This window comes from Hordeum vulgare, chromosome 5H (assembly GCF_904849725.1).
Source record: "Hordeum vulgare subsp. vulgare chromosome 5H, MorexV3_pseudomolecules_assembly, whole genome shotgun sequence".
NCBI classification, from domain to species: Eukaryota; Viridiplantae; Streptophyta; class Magnoliopsida; order Poales; family Poaceae; genus Hordeum; species Hordeum vulgare.
In genome coordinates, this window is record NC_058522.1 from 357,212,029 (window position 1) to 357,230,537 (window position 18,509).

An 18,509-nucleotide genomic window follows, 5' to 3' on the forward strand; every position below is an offset into this window, starting at 1 on the left:
CTATGGGTATCTAGTATGACCGCATCTTACTTACACAAAAACCACAATGGAGATGTGCAAATTGATATTTAACCTCTCCAAGGACCGCCTCGGTCAAAACCAATTCAACTAAAGTTGAAGAAACAGGCACCCGCCAGTCATCTTTATGCAACGAGGTTGCATGTCAATCGGTGAAACCAGTCTCTCGTAAGTGTACGAGTTATGTCGGCCTGGGCTGCTTCAATCCAACAATACCGCCGAATCGAGAAAAGACTAAGGAGGGCATCAAATCGAACATCACCGTCCACAAAACCTTTTGTGTTCTACTCGAGATAACATCTACGCATGAACCTAGCTCATGATGCCACTTTTGGGGAACGTTGCATGGGAAACAAAAATTTTCCTACGCACACGAAGATCTATCATGGTGAAGTCCATCTACGAGTAGAGATTAGATCTACGTACCCTTGTAGATCGCACAACAGGAAGCATTAAGAAACGCGGTTGATGTAGTGAAACGTCTTCACGTCCCTCGAACCATCCCGATCTAGCGCCGAACGGACGGCACCTCCGTGTTCAGCACACGTACAGCTCGACGATGATCTCGGCCTTCTTGATCCAGCAAGCAAGATGGAGAAGTAGATGAGTTCTCCGGCAGTGTGACAGCGCTCCGGTGGTGGTGATGATCTACTCCTGCAGGGCTCCGCCCGAGCTCCGCAGAAATCCGATCTAGAGGTAAAACTATGTGGAATATGCTAGAGTTGCACGTGGCAAAGTTGTGTCTCAAAAAGCCCTAAACCACCACTATATATAGGAGGGAGGGGAGGGGCTAGCCTTGAGGGACAAGGCCCTCAAGGTGCGCCGGCCGCCAGGAGGAGGAGGAGTCCTCCTCTTCCTTCCCACCTCCCTCTTTCCTTTTTCCTTTTCTTTTCTTTTGGTATTTTCTTATGTGGCGCCATAGCCCTCTTGGGCTGACTCCACCATCCCACTAGGGACTTGTGGCACCACCCTAGGGCCTTGGGCTCACTCCCGGGTGGGAGGGCCCCTCTCGGTAAACAACCAGAACCCATTTGTCACTCCCGGTACACTGCCGGAATTGCCCGAAACTTTCCGGTGACCAAATGAAACCATCCTATATATCAATCTTTGTTTTCGGACCATTCCGTAAACCCTCGTGACGTCCGTGATCTCATCCGGGAGTCCGAACAACATTCAGTAACCACACATATAACTCAACTATACTAAAACATCATCAAACCTTAAGTGTGGAGACCCTGCGGGTTCGAGAACTATGTAGACATCACCCGAGGCACTCCTCGGACAATATCCAATAGCGGGACCTGGATGCCCGTATTGGATCCTACATATTCTCTGAAGATCTTATCGGTTGAACCTCAGTGCCAAGGATTCATATAATCCCACATGTCATTCCCTTTGTCCTTCGATATTATACTTGCTCGAGATTCGATCGTCCGTATCCGCATACCTATTTCAATCTCGTTACTGGCAAGTCTCTTTACTCGTTCTGTAATACAAGATCCCGTGACTTACACTTAGTCACATTGCTTGCAAGGCTTGTGTGTGATGTTGTATTACTGAGTGGGCCCCGAGATACCTCTCCGTCATACGGAGTGACAAATCCCAGTCTTGATCCATACTAACCCAACGGACACCTTCGGGGATACCTGTAGAGCACCTTTATAGTCACCCAGTTACGTTGCGACGTTTGATGCACACAAGGTATTCCTCCGGTGCCAATGAGTTATATGATCTCATGGTCATAGGAATAAATACTTGACACACAGAAAACAATAGCAATAAAATGACACGATCAATATGCTATGTTCATAGTTTGGGTCTAGTCCATCACATGATTCTCCTAATGATGTGATCCAGTTATCAAGTGACAACACTTGCACATAGTCAGAAAACCTTGACTATCCTTGATCAACTGGCTAGCCAACTAGAGGCTTGCTAGGGACATTGTTTTGTCTATGTATCCACACATGTATCTATGTTTTCATTCAATACAATTATAGCATGGATAATAAACGATTATCTTGTAACAGGAAATATAATAATAACTATTTATCATTGCCTCTAGGGCATATTTCCAACACATATGACATGTCGTAGCGGTGCGAGGCGATCTCCCTTTGATAGCATAGAGTCTTGCCAAGTGGATAACTTTCGCTCAAGTTTCTTGAATAGGGGTAGTAGACTCGTGGTAGAGGCCTTATGAATGGGTAGGGGCAGACCAAGGTGGGTGATGGGAAATTGGGTCACCGGGCAGCGCATATAAGTCGCGATTGTGGCGATCTGCTCATCGGCGCAATGGATTGGGGTGACACAACATTTGCTGAAGTTCGTGTGGAGACTGGAAGCTTTCCCGAAGAGATGTAGTATCTCACGCACAATATTGATGTCGTGTCGGTCGATGTGGTAGAAGATGACGACGTCGTCCGTGTATAGTGATATGCTCAAGGTCACGTGCCTCGCAGTGATGCGCTGGAGGAGTCCGTCATCAACGACCCGTAGCAGCATGGTGTTGAGCATGTCAATGATCAGTGTGAAGAGCATCAGGGAAACCGGGTCACCTTGACGCGAGACGTGAGCATGCCCGATTGGAGGCCCTTGGTGTCCATTTATGAGTACTCGCGTGGAAGCCATGGAGAGCAGAATATAGATCCACTGGCACCAGCGGGGTCCAAAGCCAAGGTGCTCGAGGATCTGTAGGATGAAGGGCCACGAAACGCAGTCGAAGGCGCGCGCAATGTCCAGCTTGAGTAGCACGCGTGACGCCTTGAGGTTGTGCAACAGCAGAGTTGTTTGCTGCACCAAGAGGAAGTTGTCGTGGATGCATCTAGCTGCGATGAAGGCCCTCTGGTTAGTGGAAACCATCGTAGCAAGCCTAGGCACGAGCCTTAGGGCGAGAACTTTTGCGACAAGCTTTCCAAAGAGGTGTATGAGACTGACCGGACGGTACTCGGATAGGGATTGTGCGTCCGTCCTCTTCGGGAGAAGGGTGAGAAGTGCCTCATTGAGCTTTGGGAAACCCCTCCCATTCATGGTGTAGAGCTTGTTGAATGCCTCATAGAAGTCATGTTTAACGGTATCCGAGCATGCTTCGAGGTTTAGTTCCTCCGCTTCAAGCCATAAAAATAAAAATATTATCCTAATATATGTATTTGATGTGGTAAATATTAATATATTTTCTGTAAAAGTGGTAAACTTAAAAAGGTTTGACTTAAAACAAAGTTCTTAGTCCCTCTATTCGTACATACAAGGCCTAATACAATTTTACAGGTTAAGTTTGATCACATGTTAAAGTAAATGTTAATATATTTTCTGCAAAAGTGATGAACTTAAAAAGATTTGACTTGAAACAAAGTTCTTAGTCTCTCTATCCGTATACACAAGGCCTAATACGATTTTCGAGTTTAAGTTTGATCACATGTTAGAGTAAAAATCGTGAGAGAAGGGAGTTTCTAATGATATTAATTTTATATCATATATCTTATATATATTTACCAATAATCAATAGCAACCTTAAAATACGTATTAGGCCATATATATATATACGTGGGTGAAGGGAGTAGTTATTTTGGATAACCTTTTCAGGAACTTTCGACTATGATAGAGCCGGAATGGGGAACAGCGGGCGCACCACACAAGAAGGTACGTTCAGCCGTGCTGCCCCTCCTTTCCCTCCCTGGCTGCCTCCTACTCCAACCTAGCAACATACCACCTCTCACCGATGGCGACGACGAGCTCCCCTCGTCTCCTACCACTCCCCTTCTCCACCTCCACCGGCACCTCCTCCGCCCTCCCACCAGTCTGTCCCTCCCGCCTCCGCTTCAAGCCACTACCACCAGCAGCAGGCCCGGTTTCTACTTTCGCCTTGGACCGTGTCTGCCGTTCTTGGCTCAGCCTCCGCTGCCGAAGCGCTGCCGGACCCTTGCCGCCCTCCTCCGACCCACCGCCTCCATCTCCTCAAGGTAGCGCCACTGCCTCGCCCCTCTCCGTTTGCTTACTATCCAATCAGTTGTAGTTAGGGATTACAGGCTCTAGAGGAGGGTTGATTTTCAGTTTATTGTTGCTGGTCATTTCGGGAGCCCTTGATAGCCTTCTCTCACAAACTTAAAATTGGCATTTGGGGGGATTGGAAAAGCACCTTCCAAATTTCTGCCAAGATAATACCCCTGGGCGAATGAGGGGCGGAGCTTGACCATATCTTACCAAAAAATAGTATATTCCATAAATGTTTCCATATGTGAGGTGTTATTTTTCTGTGGGTGCGAATTCCTGTTCTATGGGATTCATCTTGGCTCAGACGAAATTATACTAGTTTGTTTAGTTAAGATATAAGATGACTTGTAACCTAGGAGTTCTTCTATGTCAATCCAATGGATAAGCTTTATCATACTCCAACGGTCCAACCTACTCTTCCATTACTGCCTTAAAAACCGAGTGCCCTGTTTTAAAGGGTAAAATGGTATTCTTAGGGTGTGCTTGGTTCAGGAACCAAGTGGAATGGAATGTCATGGTTACATTCCACCGGAATGGGTCGGTTCTGTTCCTACTTTTGGTAAAGTGTAATTAGATGGAATGGAACGGTTCTATTTCAGTGTTTGGTTTCTGTGATAAATTGAATGAATTTGATCCAACTTACCTATTGCCTGTCAATTAAACTCTCGTTTTCATTCGGAAAATAAACTACTAGTATTAGTTCTCTACTATGTGACAAACAAATTTACAACGAACAAGTTGGATTGGAGTGCTAAACTAAAAATCCACAACGCTGCTTGCCGCTGCTGGCTTGCTATCACGCCGCTATCTGCTGCTGGTTTGCTGTCCTGCCGCCCTGCCTTTCCGATCTGAGAGAACAAAAAGAAAGGAAATGCTCGAACTGCGCATGGAAGATCAGATCTCCTGGCTGGGCATGGGCGAGCCAATCTTGCGGCTCATGGCGTGATCTGCCGCCGCTCGCCTGTTGGTGCCTGTCACCGCTCGCCCCGTCCAGCGCCGCCGCCTGCCGATTCCTGCTGCTGCTCGCCTCCTTCTGGCACCGTCGCCTGCCGATTCCTGCTGCTGCTCGCCTCCTTCTGGCGCCACCTCCTGCCGATTCCTGCTGCTGCTGGCCACCTTCCTGCGCCGCTGCCTGCCGATTCCTGCTGCTGCTCGCCTCCTTCCGGCAGCGCCTTCCTGTGCCTACTGGATGTGTGTGTGAGAGAGAGACAAGAGAAGGAGATAAGCGACCCGCCGAGGGAGACGAGGTGTAAGCGCGAGCCGCTTCGCGTGGTTCTTCCGATTTGGAGGTATCGGCAGGTTCCGGATATAGGTCGAATATTCTCTTGGGGAGGACGAGGTGGTTCTTGTTCCAGTTACTTACCAAACATAGGAACGAGGCCCAGGGACGGGTCCGACCCATGCCATTCCAGCCCGTGACTGGAACCAAACACACCCTTAGGGGACCTAAAGCTTCCTGAACACCAGCATCAGCCTTCAGCTGATTGACGGCCTGCAGAATTGGCGTGATTTTATTGGAGAAGACGCGAACATTCCTTTCACGCCAGATAGCCCAAACCACGAAGACACACATGCAGTCCAGTCTCTTCCTGCCGTGGGACGTCCCTCACAGCAATCCACCATGGAATGGGCTCCTGATCCATGGTAGGTGCGACAGCCTGAAGATTGGCCCACTGAACAAGAGAGCTCTATATGATGTTGGCAATGGTGCAACGCACAAACAGGTGACTAATTTTTATGGTTGCTAATTTTTTTTTGGTCAAGCTAATGTCTCTTAGCCAACTCTAGTGCATTTTTCTTGCCAATGTTGGCCAACTCATGGCAAAGCAAAAGCTTGGCCAAATATTTGGCTGGTAGGGCAAACTTGGGCCAAAACCAAACATAGCTGTAATGTCCCCAGGACACTATGAAGCACCACAATGTAGTGGAATTTTTGGGTCAACCCATGTATAGTCCCAATCAAAATCCTCAATGACCAATGGGTCATAGCTTTCGCCGCCCACCTTCTCACAACTCTTTTCAAACCTACTCACAACAAGTCATTCAATGTTTGTTGTTCTAACCGGTTCCTTTTCTTTGTGTGGATCTAAATAGGTTGCTGCAATTACTATTGAACAAATACAAAGACTTTACTAGGTGACACACAAACTCAAACATGGTCTAACCTCACAGCCAGATCATGAAGCACAAAGTCTAACAATACACTTTGCAAACATTTGTAGCTCACTGGCCTAGGGCTTGTACCCTGAACCTCATTGACAAGAGGCTTCAGTTGCAGTCTCAAATTGCCTAGAGTTTGCAACATTTAATGGTATACCATACATATAGAAGAACAATGCCCACCGCATATTCTTTGCTTTTGATATAGCTTACCACTATTGCCAAGTGGTGCCCACCGCATATTCACATGGTGTCTCTCTTCCTTAGTCTTTGTGCTGGATTCCGTGGTGTTTTGAGAACACCTGGAGCGTCTTTCATCAACAAGATCCACAGGTTTTCTTCGAAGCATGTCAGCAATAGGTTATTTTGAGAAACAGATACATCCAATCAGAAATTAAAGTAGCTTAGTTGGTTACTGAAGTTCATCAATACTTCTTGCATCTGGGGCTCTGGACTGGAACAGTCAATCTAGATTGTCATGGTCAACGTTAAGAGTTAATATTGTTTGAGCCTTCAGCCAGCAGAGCAATGGAATGGCTTCTGTACATATGTTCTTATGAAGTGAGGATCCATCAGTTCTCTACAATTTTTTTTTTGAGAAAACGCAGTGAGATACGTGCGTTTCTTTGTATTGAAAAGGAAGAGTTTATATTACAATCCTCCTAGGAGGGGCAATGCTGGGAATTGAAAAGCCTATGACTAGTGTACATCCCAGGTCTTTGGGTAGATGATGCGGAGACCGGCCGCTCCTGCCTTGGTCCAGAGGGACGCCTCTTCCTTGATCTTCACGACCAGGTCGTTCAATGAGGGTTTAGTGCCCTCAAACACACAACCGTTACGGTGTTTCCATATCATCCACGGGGTCAGCAGGGTCACGAAGGCGAAGCCTTTGCGCATGGGGTGCGGCATGCTCCGCTTGGCGCGATGCCACCAGGCGAGAAGGGAAGTCTCGTTGCTGGGGGCGGCGCAGGGCAAGCGGAGCCAGGCGATGATGCTTTGCCAGACCTGCCTGGAGAAGGGGCAGCGGAGGAGCAAGTGATCCATAGTCTCGGGGTCCTGGCAGCACAAGATGCAAGGGTTGTGGTGCTGCAGCCCTCGGCGAGCTAGGCGGTCGGAGGTCCAGCATTGATCCTGGTCGGCAAGCCAGTGGAAGAACCGTACTCGGGGTGGAGCCCAACTCTTCTAGATGAGCTTCCAGGAGGCGCTGGGGTTGGATCCTTGGAAGGTGATCTTGTAGCAGGACTTAGCGGAGTAAGAGCCATTCGTAGTCCACTTCCAGGAGAGCTGGTCAGGCGTGTTGAGCAGGATGGTGTGCTCGATGATGTTCCAGAGGCGGATGTACCGGCCAATCTCGTGGACACCGAGAGTGCCCTCGATGTCGCGAGCCCAGGCGTTGGCATTGAGCCCTTCCGCAACTGTCCGCGCCTTCCTCCTGCGCACGGGGATGCAGGCGAGGAGCCGCGGAGCTATCTCGCCGACAGAACGGCCGTCGATCCAACGATCGTCCCAGAAGAGGGCCGTTCCCCAGGGACATCGTGGTGCAGGCGAAGAACAGGGCGCGTTTGTCCGCCGAGAACTGCAGGTTGAGCCCGCTCCAAGCTCTGTTCCGGTCGGTGTGTCTGAGCCAGAGCCACCGCAGGCGGAGAGCCAGCCCGGTGCGCTCTAGGTCTGGGATGCCAAGGCCTCCAAGCTCGATGGGGCGGCATGTGCGCCGCCAGTTCACGTGGCAGTTACCCCCATTGGCAGCCTCGCGGCCCGCCCACAGGAAGCCACGCTCGATCTTCTCTAGTTGCTTGATGGTCTTCTTGGGCAGTGCAAAGACAAGCAGCTGGTGAATGGGGACTGCGCAGAGGACGAATTTCACCATCGCGAGGCGCCCAACCTTGTTCATAAGCCAAGCCTTCCATGACGGCAATTGGCCCCTCACCTTGTCTACCAGGGGCTGTAGCTGCGCCGCTGTCGGTCGCCGGATCGTGAGAGGGATTCCCAAATAGGTGATCGGGAGCTCGGCGATGGGACAGCCGAGCAGCTGCACTGCCGCGGTTGCCGCCTCCTGGTCACAGCGAATGAGTGTCGCTGTGCTCTTGGCGAAGTTGACGTGAAGTCCGGAGGCGCGGCCGAATAGGCGCAGGATGCCCTTGACCGCGGTGATCTCGTCCGGCGAAGGATGGCAAAACAGCACGACATCGTCGGGGTACAGCGAGATTGCCTGTACCGTAAGCCGCGGGTGTAGTCGCTGCAGGAGACCCAGCGAGGTGGCCCGGTTGACGAGCCGGCCGAGCACGTCGACGACAAGCACGAAGAGCTGCGGGGACAGCGGGTCGCCCTGCCGGAATCCTCGACGATGGCAAATCGGGGGGCCCGGGTCGCCATTGAGCAGCACCTGGGTGCTCGCCGAAGATAGCAAGATGGCCAGCCAAGCTCGGAAGCGGGTGCCGAAACCGTAGCGGTGCAACACCTCGAAGACAAAGGGCCAGGAGATCGAGTCAAATGCTTTGGTCAGGTCCAGCTTGAGGAGGGCGCGCGGGGCTTTGAGCTGGTGGAGAAGCCGCGCCGATTGCCTGACGAGGACGAAATTGTCGTGGAGGCTGCGCCCAGGGATGAATGCGTTTTGGTTCGGGCTGACGAGGCGATCCAGCTCAGGGCCGAGGCGGAGGGAGAGCACTTTGGCGAACACCTTGGCGACGAGATGGATGAGGCTGATCGGCCTGTAATCCCCGAAGGTGGCGGCGTCGGCCCGCTTGGGGAGCAAGGTGAGCAGTGCCTGGTTGAGGCGGTCGAAGCCTCGGCCGCGCATGTCGTAAAGCTGCTGGAAGACGTCCACCAGGTCTTGCCGCACCGTGGGCCAGCAAGCGCGCAAGAACTCTGCAGTGAAGCCGTCAGGGCCCGGCGCCTTATGCGCGGGGAGTCGCTGAATAGCGTGCCGGATTTCCTCGGCGGCGAACGGCTCCTCGAGGGCGAGGAGGCCGTCGGCGGGCTCAATGAGCTCGTCAAGCTGGAGCGAGCACTCGCGGTCGACGGCAATGCCAAGTAGGCCATCAAAGTGTGCGAAGGCCGCGTCCGCCATGTCGTCGTGGCTAGATATCGTGTGCCCGTCGATGCTGATGTTGTAGATTCTGTTCTTCTGCCGACGGTAGGTGCTCTGGTGGTGGAAGAAGGAGGTGTTGGCGTCACCGTCCTTCAGCGAGGTAATCCGCGCTCGCTGGCCGGCTATGGTGCGCTCGAGCGAGGCAAGCCCGAGGTAGGAGACCTTCACCTGGGAGCGTAGCCAGCGCTCGTCGGGGGTGAGGGCCCGGTCCTCTTGCGCCTTGTCGAAACGAAAGATCAGCTCCCGCGCGATAGCAAGCTTGAGGCGGACACCGCCAACCGAGCGGGCGCTCCAGCTGTTGAGCGCGCGGGCGGTGGCCTGGAGGCGTAGCACCATGCGCTGGAAGGGATCGCAATGAGTGACGGAGCCCCAAGCCATGGTCACCAGGTCCTGGAAGCCGTCTAGGCGGAGCCAGAACTGCTCGAAGTGGAAACGTCGGTGAGCGCGAGGCAAGGGGCAGCAGTCCAGCAGCAGAGGGCTATGGTCGGAGACGACCGATGCGAGGCAGCGTAAGTGGCACTCCCCATGAAGCTCTTCCCAGTCTGATGTGCACAGGACGCGGTCGAGGCGCACGAGCGTCGGCGGCGATTGCTCGTTTGACCACGTGTACCGGCGGCCGTTGAGGTATACTTGAGCGCGAGGTCGTCGATCAGGCGGCGAAACTTGCCCATCATGCGGCGGTTGAGGTTGCGGTTGTTCTTGTCCTCCTCGCGGTAGATCAAGTTGAAGTCCCCGCAGAGCATCCATGGTCCAGGGCAGGCAGCTCGCACGTCGCGAAGCTCTTGTAGGAAGGCGATCTTCGCCGCGTCGGCCCGGGACCCGTATACCACGGTAAGCCACCAAGCGGGGGCGCCAGGCATGACAACTCGGGCTGAGAGTGTGTTCGTGGCGAGCGACTGGTTGGAGAGGGCGACGAACCGGCTCTTCCAAGCCAAGAGTGTGCCATCGCGGGTGCCGACTGTCGGCAGATAGACGTATTCGTCGAACTCGGAGCCAAGCGTCTCAAGGACGATCGACGAGCAAATGAACTCCATCTTAGTTTCTTGAATGCAAACAATGGATGCCTCGGTGGTACAGATCAGCGAGCGGATAGCCGAACGGCGAGCAAGCGCGTTCAAGCCGCGGGCGTTCCAGATTACAAGTTTGAGGTCGTAATTCATGGGAACATGTTCGACAGGAGCTGCACCCAACGATTAGACCGCGATGGGGCCGCCGTCCACCGGGGTCGCGGTCGGCGCCGGTCCGGAGGGGGGGGGGGGAGGCAGCTCGCGATCGACCAGCGCTGCGATCGCGGTGAGCACGGACCAGGGGATGGGCGCGACGAAGATGCCGTCGTAGGCTCGCATCTCGGCAGCGGTGATCTGCTGGTTGACGCCCAGGATGCCGATTGTGCGGAGGACCTGCACCTGCGCCCGACGCTCAGCTGTGGGAGGGGCAGCGGTCTTAGAGGCCGATGAGGACGCAGATCGGCCCCGCCGTGGAGAGAAGTTCAGTGCCGGCCGGCGCAGGCGCTTTCCTGGGGTGGGGAGGACAACGCTGATGTGCTTTGTGGCGGCCGAGAGGAACTCTCCCAGTGTCCATGTCTCGGTGGGGCGCCGATGGTGTGGTCGCAGCATGGTGATTGGCGGGGAAGCGAAACGGCCCGCGGGGGAGGCCAGAGGACTGCATGGCGCGTCTGCAGGAGGTGGGGTAGCCGGGGGGCTGCCATGCGCGTCAGCAGGGGGTGGGGCAGCCGCGGTGGTGGTGGGCGCACCCGCATCAGCCGCGGCAGTGGTGGACGCGTCCGCGTCTGGCGAGGAGGTGGGGGCGGGACTGGCAGGGTCCGCTGTCATCGCGCCCTCCACCGACCGGGCCAGGGTCTCGTCATCCGTGCGGGGATCAGCCTCGGCAGGGATCGCTGCGTCCAAAGATATGGACCCCACTAAAAGTAGCAGATCCGGTTGGGCAGAGGGGGTTGGTGCAGCGCGAAGCTGTGTCCCGATGCCCTCTACGATCGCGTCGGGCGGCCGCATGGTCGAATCTGAGCTGGGGCCCGCGCCAAAGTTGGGGGCCTGCGAGCGATCCAGAGCCACAGGTGTGGGCGCCCCCTCTGCGGCTTCTGAACCTGTCGGCCTGGGGATCAGAGGCAGGACAGGTTTGACTGCTTTGTCGAGCACTTTTCCAGGGGGCTGACGAGGTCGACGGGTACCGCGGGCCTCGCGTAGGCCAGGCCAAGGGCGGATGATGCGGAACGGGAGGGGCGCCGCCGGCTGGGTGACTGTACGCCGGACTTCGCAGGTCGAAGACCAGCCAGCAACTCCGGCGATGCCGTCACCGCGCTGCGGGCGCAGGTTGCGCGGCCAGGGGAGGTCGTCCATCTGCATGTCGTCGGCGCGACCAGCAGGGGTGCAGCCTGTGCGGCGTCTCTTGCGACCACGACGGCGTTGGCAGGCGCGCCTGGCAGGGTCGTCGTCGCGGCGCTCCTGGTCGCCGTCCTGGCCGTCGTCGGGATCGGCCGCGGGGGCGTGGCTTCTCGGCGCAGGGGCGTCGAGCTCAGCATGGGTGAGCGTGATGACCACCGGGTACGTGAGGGTGGTGATGGTGGGGGCGTCCGACTGGTGGCGCAAGGGGTGCGACTCGACGATCTCCAAGGTCGTGTGGCGGTGGATGCGGGCCGGGTCGGCGGTGCGGGCGGAGAGCCGGAACGTGGCGAGGTCGGCACGGGAGCGCGTGCTCGGGTGTAGCCTCTCGATCCAGCAGCTGCTGCCCAGGATGTGCTCTGCCGTGGAGAGGTGCCAAGCATGGGCGGGGATCCTGCGGAGCTCGAGCTCGACGCGGTAGTCCAACCTGCCGGAGCTGGCGTGCGCAAGCTTGCACCATGGGCGCAGCGAGAGGGAGAAGTGAGGGCCGGAGATGAAGTGGTCACCGGCGAGGCGGTCCTTGAGCTCGCGGGATGCGAGGACGATGAGGAAGTCCTCCGGGTGGTGGAGGTGCACGGAGAAGTCGCCGGGGTGCAGGGCGAGGGAGGTGTGCAGCAGCCCGGCCACCTCCTCTGCGGAGACGGCGGGCCGCGTCCCAGTGATGGTGGCCACCATGGCCCGGCGCAAGACACCCTCCGTCTCCTCGATCTCGACGGAGCAGGCGAGGATGACCCGCACCGGAGCGGACGGGGCATCGAGGCATGCCGGGACCTTCATGGGGGGCAGCAGCGTTGGTGTGCGGAGCGCCACGGGGCGCGGCGTCACCGGCGGCGCGGTCCTCGTCGTGGCCGCGTGCGGGGAGTGGGCTCGAGTGCTGGTGCGGCGGCGGTCTGGGCACTCCCAAGACTCGTGGCCAGACACGAGGCAGCGGCGGCAGCGGACGTCTCTGGTGCAGTCGCGCACCCTGTGGCACGAGTCCAGGCAACGGAAGCAGAGGCCCGCCGCCTCCTCGGCCGAAGGGCTGCGGGGACAAGGCGGAGCGGGGCCCTGCTCAGCGGCGCGCCGAGGGCGGCGGCGTCAGTCCCAGCGTCGAGGGAGCTCGAACCACTCCTGGTCGACCTCGGCCGCGGCTCCAGCGCGCTCCGCCTGCTGCCTCTCCAAACGCGGCCCAAGGCGAGCCGTGGCCGGCACCCTGCGTACACCAGCCGCAGGGGGGCGGGTGGGTTGGCGCGGGGCGGCGTGGTAGCCTGCTGGCGCGCCGTTGGGGCCGGGGAGCTCGGGGAGGCGGCGACCTCGCTGTAGGAGCGCGCGGAGGACGAGCCGTCGAGGTCTCCTGCCTGCGGCGCTCGTGGCCGGAGGAGCTCGCCTCGCTGGAGCAGGAAAGGGCCATGGCGAAGGGAGGGTGCCGGCGGAGCTCGACGGCGGCGGGAGGATGCGGGGCGGAGCTAGGCTAGGGGCGGGTGGAGCGGGGAGCGGGGCGGAGAGCCATAACATGCGGTTTCGTTCTCTACAAATTAGCTCATGGTTTTCTTGTGTATGGCGGTTTCCCCCTCAAAATTGTCGGTCCTACATAATGGTTGCATGCTTGTGACATGTCTGCATGTAATTGATCTTGTTTTTTTTCTTTTGGGCAGATTGGCAAGAGAGGTTGTCAAGATTACAGGATACCTTACGGATATTCTTTGCAGTTCTGTTCTGGATGTCACTGTTTTTCTGGGGCAGTGCTTGGGGTGGAAGTAATAACTCAGGGGGCAAGAAGGGCCAACGATTTCGAAACAAATCCAAGTGAATATGCCCTAGGAATGGTTACAGTCTCAGTTTTACTGGTATATATATATATACTTTCCTGTGTTTGTATGAACAACCAAGTGGTATTATACAATCCTCTAAAAAAAGTGGTATTATACATCCTGCTCAGGTGCACAGTGGATTCACATTTAAAATTGTATGTAGTGCAGCAAAGCTCCTCTTTGATATATGATATGCCACGCGAGGGGGGCGAAAATTAGGGATATGCTATTATGTTAGAGTACACATGTTTATCGATTGCAAATTATATGATATCACAGCAGAAGCTAAACTCAAACGTGTCTCCCTTTTGCTGTATTTGGCATGATAACTGACGGAGACGGCACGTAGGGGTATGTAGCTAAATTATTCCTAGAACGAATGCTAGACGACTAGTTTATTTTTTCTAATGATAGATTTGTTCTAACCGTCCTGGCCTAACAAGCTTGTTTATTAACTTTGCCTCTGCCCTAGCTATGCTAAGTTTTCAGGCAAAAAAAAGTTGTGGGTTATTTAGGACTGGGGCGTCGTCTCCCAGCATAGGCGACTTGCAAAAGGGTCAAATTGTGAAAAAAGATCAGATTCGGTCCATTTTGTGCTGAAGTTTTATAAAAGGGTCAAATGTGTCCATTTACACATTGCAGGCACTGTCAAATTAAATACAGATGGTACCTTCTCACTTGATTTTTTTTTAAATGCGGTTTTTTAGACCCGATTCATTCAAAAAGGTCGAAGAGAGTTGCCCGGTCAATAAACGAAAAACCGAGCTAAAACCGTCACAATACGCGTGTCAAAACAAGGCACACAGGGAGACGTGGCAACCTACACAAGAACGCACACACGCCGGCAAGGAAAAGAACGCCGTCGAGGTTGCAATCCGGCGTCATCGTCATGACACCTCCGCGGGGACGACTCCGACTTCATCATCGATGTAGCCTCCACAGCAGACGAGCGCAGAGGCCCATGTCGGTCAACGCCAAACAGTCCACCACACGCGTCGGCCACTCCGTGGATAAGCATTGTAGGATAAGAAAAGCGTTGGACCTACGCCGAGCCACTGACAGAACCGACCATCCGTTTCGCGTCATCGTCATAGCAAAGCTCCTCCTCAAACAACTCCGACTTCAAAAGACAAGTGAGGCACGACGACCCCTCGAACATGCCGGATGAGGCCGACTACCAGAACACAACAACAAATCCTACTCCGCTTGAAGCGGATCGTTGCCACACAAGAAGCCGCGCAAAGCATCCATATTGCCGGACGGGCACTAGTCGACCACAACATCGCGAGCGTCTAGCACATGGAGCGTGCAAACGAGATCCAAAGCTCTTCAAGACGACGCCCCCAAGAAGGAAGCGATGATGCCGACGCCATCGTTCGACCCAACCTAATCTGAGGTTTTCACTCGAAGAACTGGATTCAAGGGTGTGCAGGGAGAGAACTCCTCGACGATGCTTTCAAGGAGGTGAGACAACATCCAAAGACGCCGACACCATCAGCCGACGAGCTTTCGTCCGGAGCACCGTTCAACACCACAACTCCACGCACATCACCTCCGCTAGCTCGTACGCCTATCACGAAGCCATCACGCCATGACCACGCAGAAGCCACCACAAAACTCGTCGCCGGCCAGAAGAACCAGCGAGCTGAAGCCCGCGGCACCTGCCATCTCCAGACGCCCCCACCCCGAGGGCCGGATCTGGCCGGGGGCGGCAGGCCAGCCAACACCAAGGAGCCCTGCAGCAGAGGCCGGCCACCGTAGCTAGATACCGAAGCCAGCCAGCCCCTGCGGCGAGCCGGAGCCCCGACACCACAAGGGCCCAAGCCCCACACACCGAGTCGTGCTAGATCTGGACCGAACCCAAGCCCGCCGCCGTCGAGATCAGGGCACGCCCCCCCATCCGCATCAGCCACTCCACACCGTCGTATGCAACCCACGCCCCCCGCCGCCAGCTGCCGCCGTCGCGCCCTGAGCTCGCGTTGTGCCGTCGCCCGACCCAGACGGCCCGCGCCATCCAGCGTCGGACGGGGGAAGGAGGAGGCCCCGTCGTCGCCCGAACTGACCGGGCTTGCTCGCTAGCACGCCAGGGCGGCGACAAGGGGAGGGCGGCGCAGGGAGGAAAGAGGAGGTGGGCGCTAGGGTTTCCTCCCCGGCGCTCTCGGGAGGGGGCACGGGATGGGGAAAGGGAAAAAGAGACCTATGGGTTCTCACCTGATTCTGGACAGAGCTGGGGTGGCATTGTCGTTCAGGACTACCGAGGCAGTGTTTTCTTTTCTCCGAGCCATCATATGTAAACGTGAGAATGGTTATTAAAAAACTAGGTGTAACAGTTGGTTCTTACTTTGGGTTTGATTGGTTTATGTTTTATTGGGCTGAGATTTTTGTAGTTTGGTTTTAGTTTGGGTATGTGGAGAAACCAGTTTGGGTATAATTGGTTATGGGTTTAAATGGTTTGGTTATTAGCGGTTATAAACTATGGGTCCAAACCGGTTTTTAGGCATTGGTTATATGCAATAATCAACTACGACCGATAACGAGTATCTTTGATCCGCGTGCATGTTGTAATGCACTATGTAATTATGTATTATGGGGAAGCATCATATGAAAAGCGGAATTGTTTTCTTGTGCTTTCGTTAAGCAATTTGGTTTCAATACACTTGTTAGTGAGCTTATCAGTCATGTGCATGTTTTTTTTGCCTCTTACTGTGTGTTGACTGTATCTCAATGATTACTTTGTTTCTAAACTGTTGTAGATGCACTTATGCCTTTTTTATCTTATTTGTTTCTTAACATGTCAATTTGTGCAATCATATGTACATTAAAGCAAACCCATGGTTATGTACTGGGTTTAAACCCATGGTTATATTTTGTGTTTAAATTGGTTTGGGTGGAAAAAATAATGGGTTTGGTTTTGGTTGGGCTAAAAGTGGTACTAAATGGGTATGGTTTAAGTATGGTTTTGATAGATAAATGAATCGGTATGGTTCAAATATGGTTCAAGTATGAAACCATTCTCAGGTTTAATCGTATGAGTGTGTGTCGTTCTGTTGAAAAGGCTGAGAGCCTGGCTGCTCCGATTGCTGTGCACACGTGGAAATTTTACGGAGGTCCAATCATTTTTTAAGATGGACTATGTTGTTGTCGGCAGATAGCTGAAACCTAATAGCATGTGTAGCAGGACCCCATATGTGCTCCTCAAAGGCTCAAACATCAGGAAGTTCTTTCGATCAGTGTCTCATAAAAAAGTTAATTCAACCGGACCCTCGTCTCCTTCTTAAACGCCCACAGGCATCCATCATATTCATCTTAAATTAATAGTAGCGTTGGCTGTGTAACAACGCTACTGCTAAGCATTATAGCGGTAGCGTGTGGCTTCTGCCCAGCGCTACTGCAAGGGGCAGCCCCGATGGATGACGATGTGACATCTTAACTGTAGCGTTCCGCTCACACACACGCGCTGCTAGTACGTAATTACTTGTAATGTCTCTGCTTACACCACGCCTTGAGTAAAAGCACGCTATTGATAAGCCTCCACGTATAAGGTTTTTTTCTAATAGTGCTACATCGTTGAGCTTGCCCCTCACTCGCGCGACTCTCTCCGCCAGGAACCAACCCTTCCCACACGCTTCCCACACATTCTGTGTGCCATGTTCCCTTTTACTGGGTCTGATTTTGTTCTTTCCTTTATGTAGTTAAACCAATTTTTTGGTGAATTTGGCATGTAGGTGACACAAACATGCATTGCCATGTTGGAAGAAGCACTCTATTAATTTCCATGTTCAGTTTATTTCATATGCTTCTTTGGTTTATGTAGAATGTTTCCATACAACTTCCATACAACATGCCCCATATTATATTATGTATACTAGTTGTAGGGGTGCGCCTTGGCGCACCTCCTGTGCGGCTCTTTGCGCACCTGCCTTGCTGGTACAATTGTGGATGTGCATATGCGATGCCATAATAGCTCAGTTGTTAAAATTTGAATAGAGTTAACACAAGTTTAGCAGAAAAGTGTAATTTCATAGATACCAGCAAGTCCGTATTACCAGAGAATGGTGAGCTTACTGTGCTCACTAATCATGCTGCAATATTTGTATGCGTAGTTTAGTGAAAGTAGTTGAACAAACAAGTATAAATTTCCTCCTCTTGTAGGATATCAATTTGCAGGTGAATACTCATAAGACATATAAACATGTACATGAAGCAATAAATACAATTGAGAATACTCTTTACAAGGCCCCTAGAACAATTGTAACCTCATTATTCTGTAAAAAAAATATCAAATACATAAATGAACTAACACATTCAGTTGGAGCTTAAATCAATCTGGAAACAACTGCAATGTCCTACAACAACACCATCTTACACTACTCAATTTGCTTTGCATTTATCAGAAACCTAAGTTACAAATACTTTGATACAAACAATAATACAGAAATGAATGCAAAGGAGATCTATCGAGGTGACAATCATATGAGAAGCAGTACAAAGTTTAGTAATGAATCCAAATCAATCAAACATACATGTTTTACAGAAAATAATATTCACTTCTTGGTATCGACATACCTGCACATAGAATTACATCATGAGAGCAAGGAAAAAGTTCAAACTCACATCGGCATATCCTATTGAACACACTCATGTCTTATTCAGTATTGATAAATTCAGAATTATAAAAAAATTAGAACTCATGCTAGGTACTATTTTCAGTTTTCCTCGTATTGAGAAGGAACAAGAATAAAAGATCAAGTGATTCCAACAAAAGCTAAGGTAGGAGCATATAACATAATTTTCCAACATGGGGCCTAGCAAATGTAAATGATGAGTTCAGTTGAGCAGCTTGTTTCATAGTTGGTACCGAGTTTCAGTGACACATCACAACAAAAAACAATTGCTGCAAGTATGGAACTCTAAATATCTGATGATTGACAAGATCAGATAGCTCTTTTCTTTCTTGCATTAGTAAAGAGTGTAGCCGCATCCAATCAAACTATTCACTATCAGTAAACATTGTAGCAAGCATATGCTATTACAACCAAAAAGACAAAAGACTGTCTGAATGTG

At 52.8% G+C, this 18,509-nt stretch overlaps 1 protein-coding gene and 1 pseudogene across 1 annotated transcript; both read left to right on the forward strand.

The window, feature by feature from the left end:
* The first annotated feature begins 3,623 nt into the window (after positions 1 to 3,623).
* On the forward strand, positions 3,624 to 13,561 carry LOC123398675. The gene is made up of 2 exons (XM_045093122.1): positions 3,624 to 3,977; positions 13,290 to 13,561. Exons 1-2 carry the CDS (start codon positions 3,737 to 3,739, stop codon positions 13,442 to 13,444), a joined length of 396 nt encoding a protein of 131 aa, XP_044949057.1. The 5' UTR covers positions 3,624 to 3,736; the 3' UTR covers positions 13,445 to 13,561.
* On the forward strand, positions 11,016 to 13,283 carry LOC123398672 (annotated as a pseudogene).
* Positions 13,562 to 18,509: the final 4,948 nt, after the last annotated feature.

Excerpts from the sequence above, each read along its gene's own strand:
- LOC123398675 (XM_045093122.1), top strand. The coding sequence starts at position 3,737 with ATGGCGACGACGAGCTCCCCTCGTCTCCTACCACTCCCCTTCTCCACC. Across the intron at positions 3,978-13,289 it reads ACCGCCTCCATCTCCTCAAG|ATTGGCAAGAGAGGTTGTCA; the intron begins GTAGCGCCACTG and ends TCTTTTGGGCAG.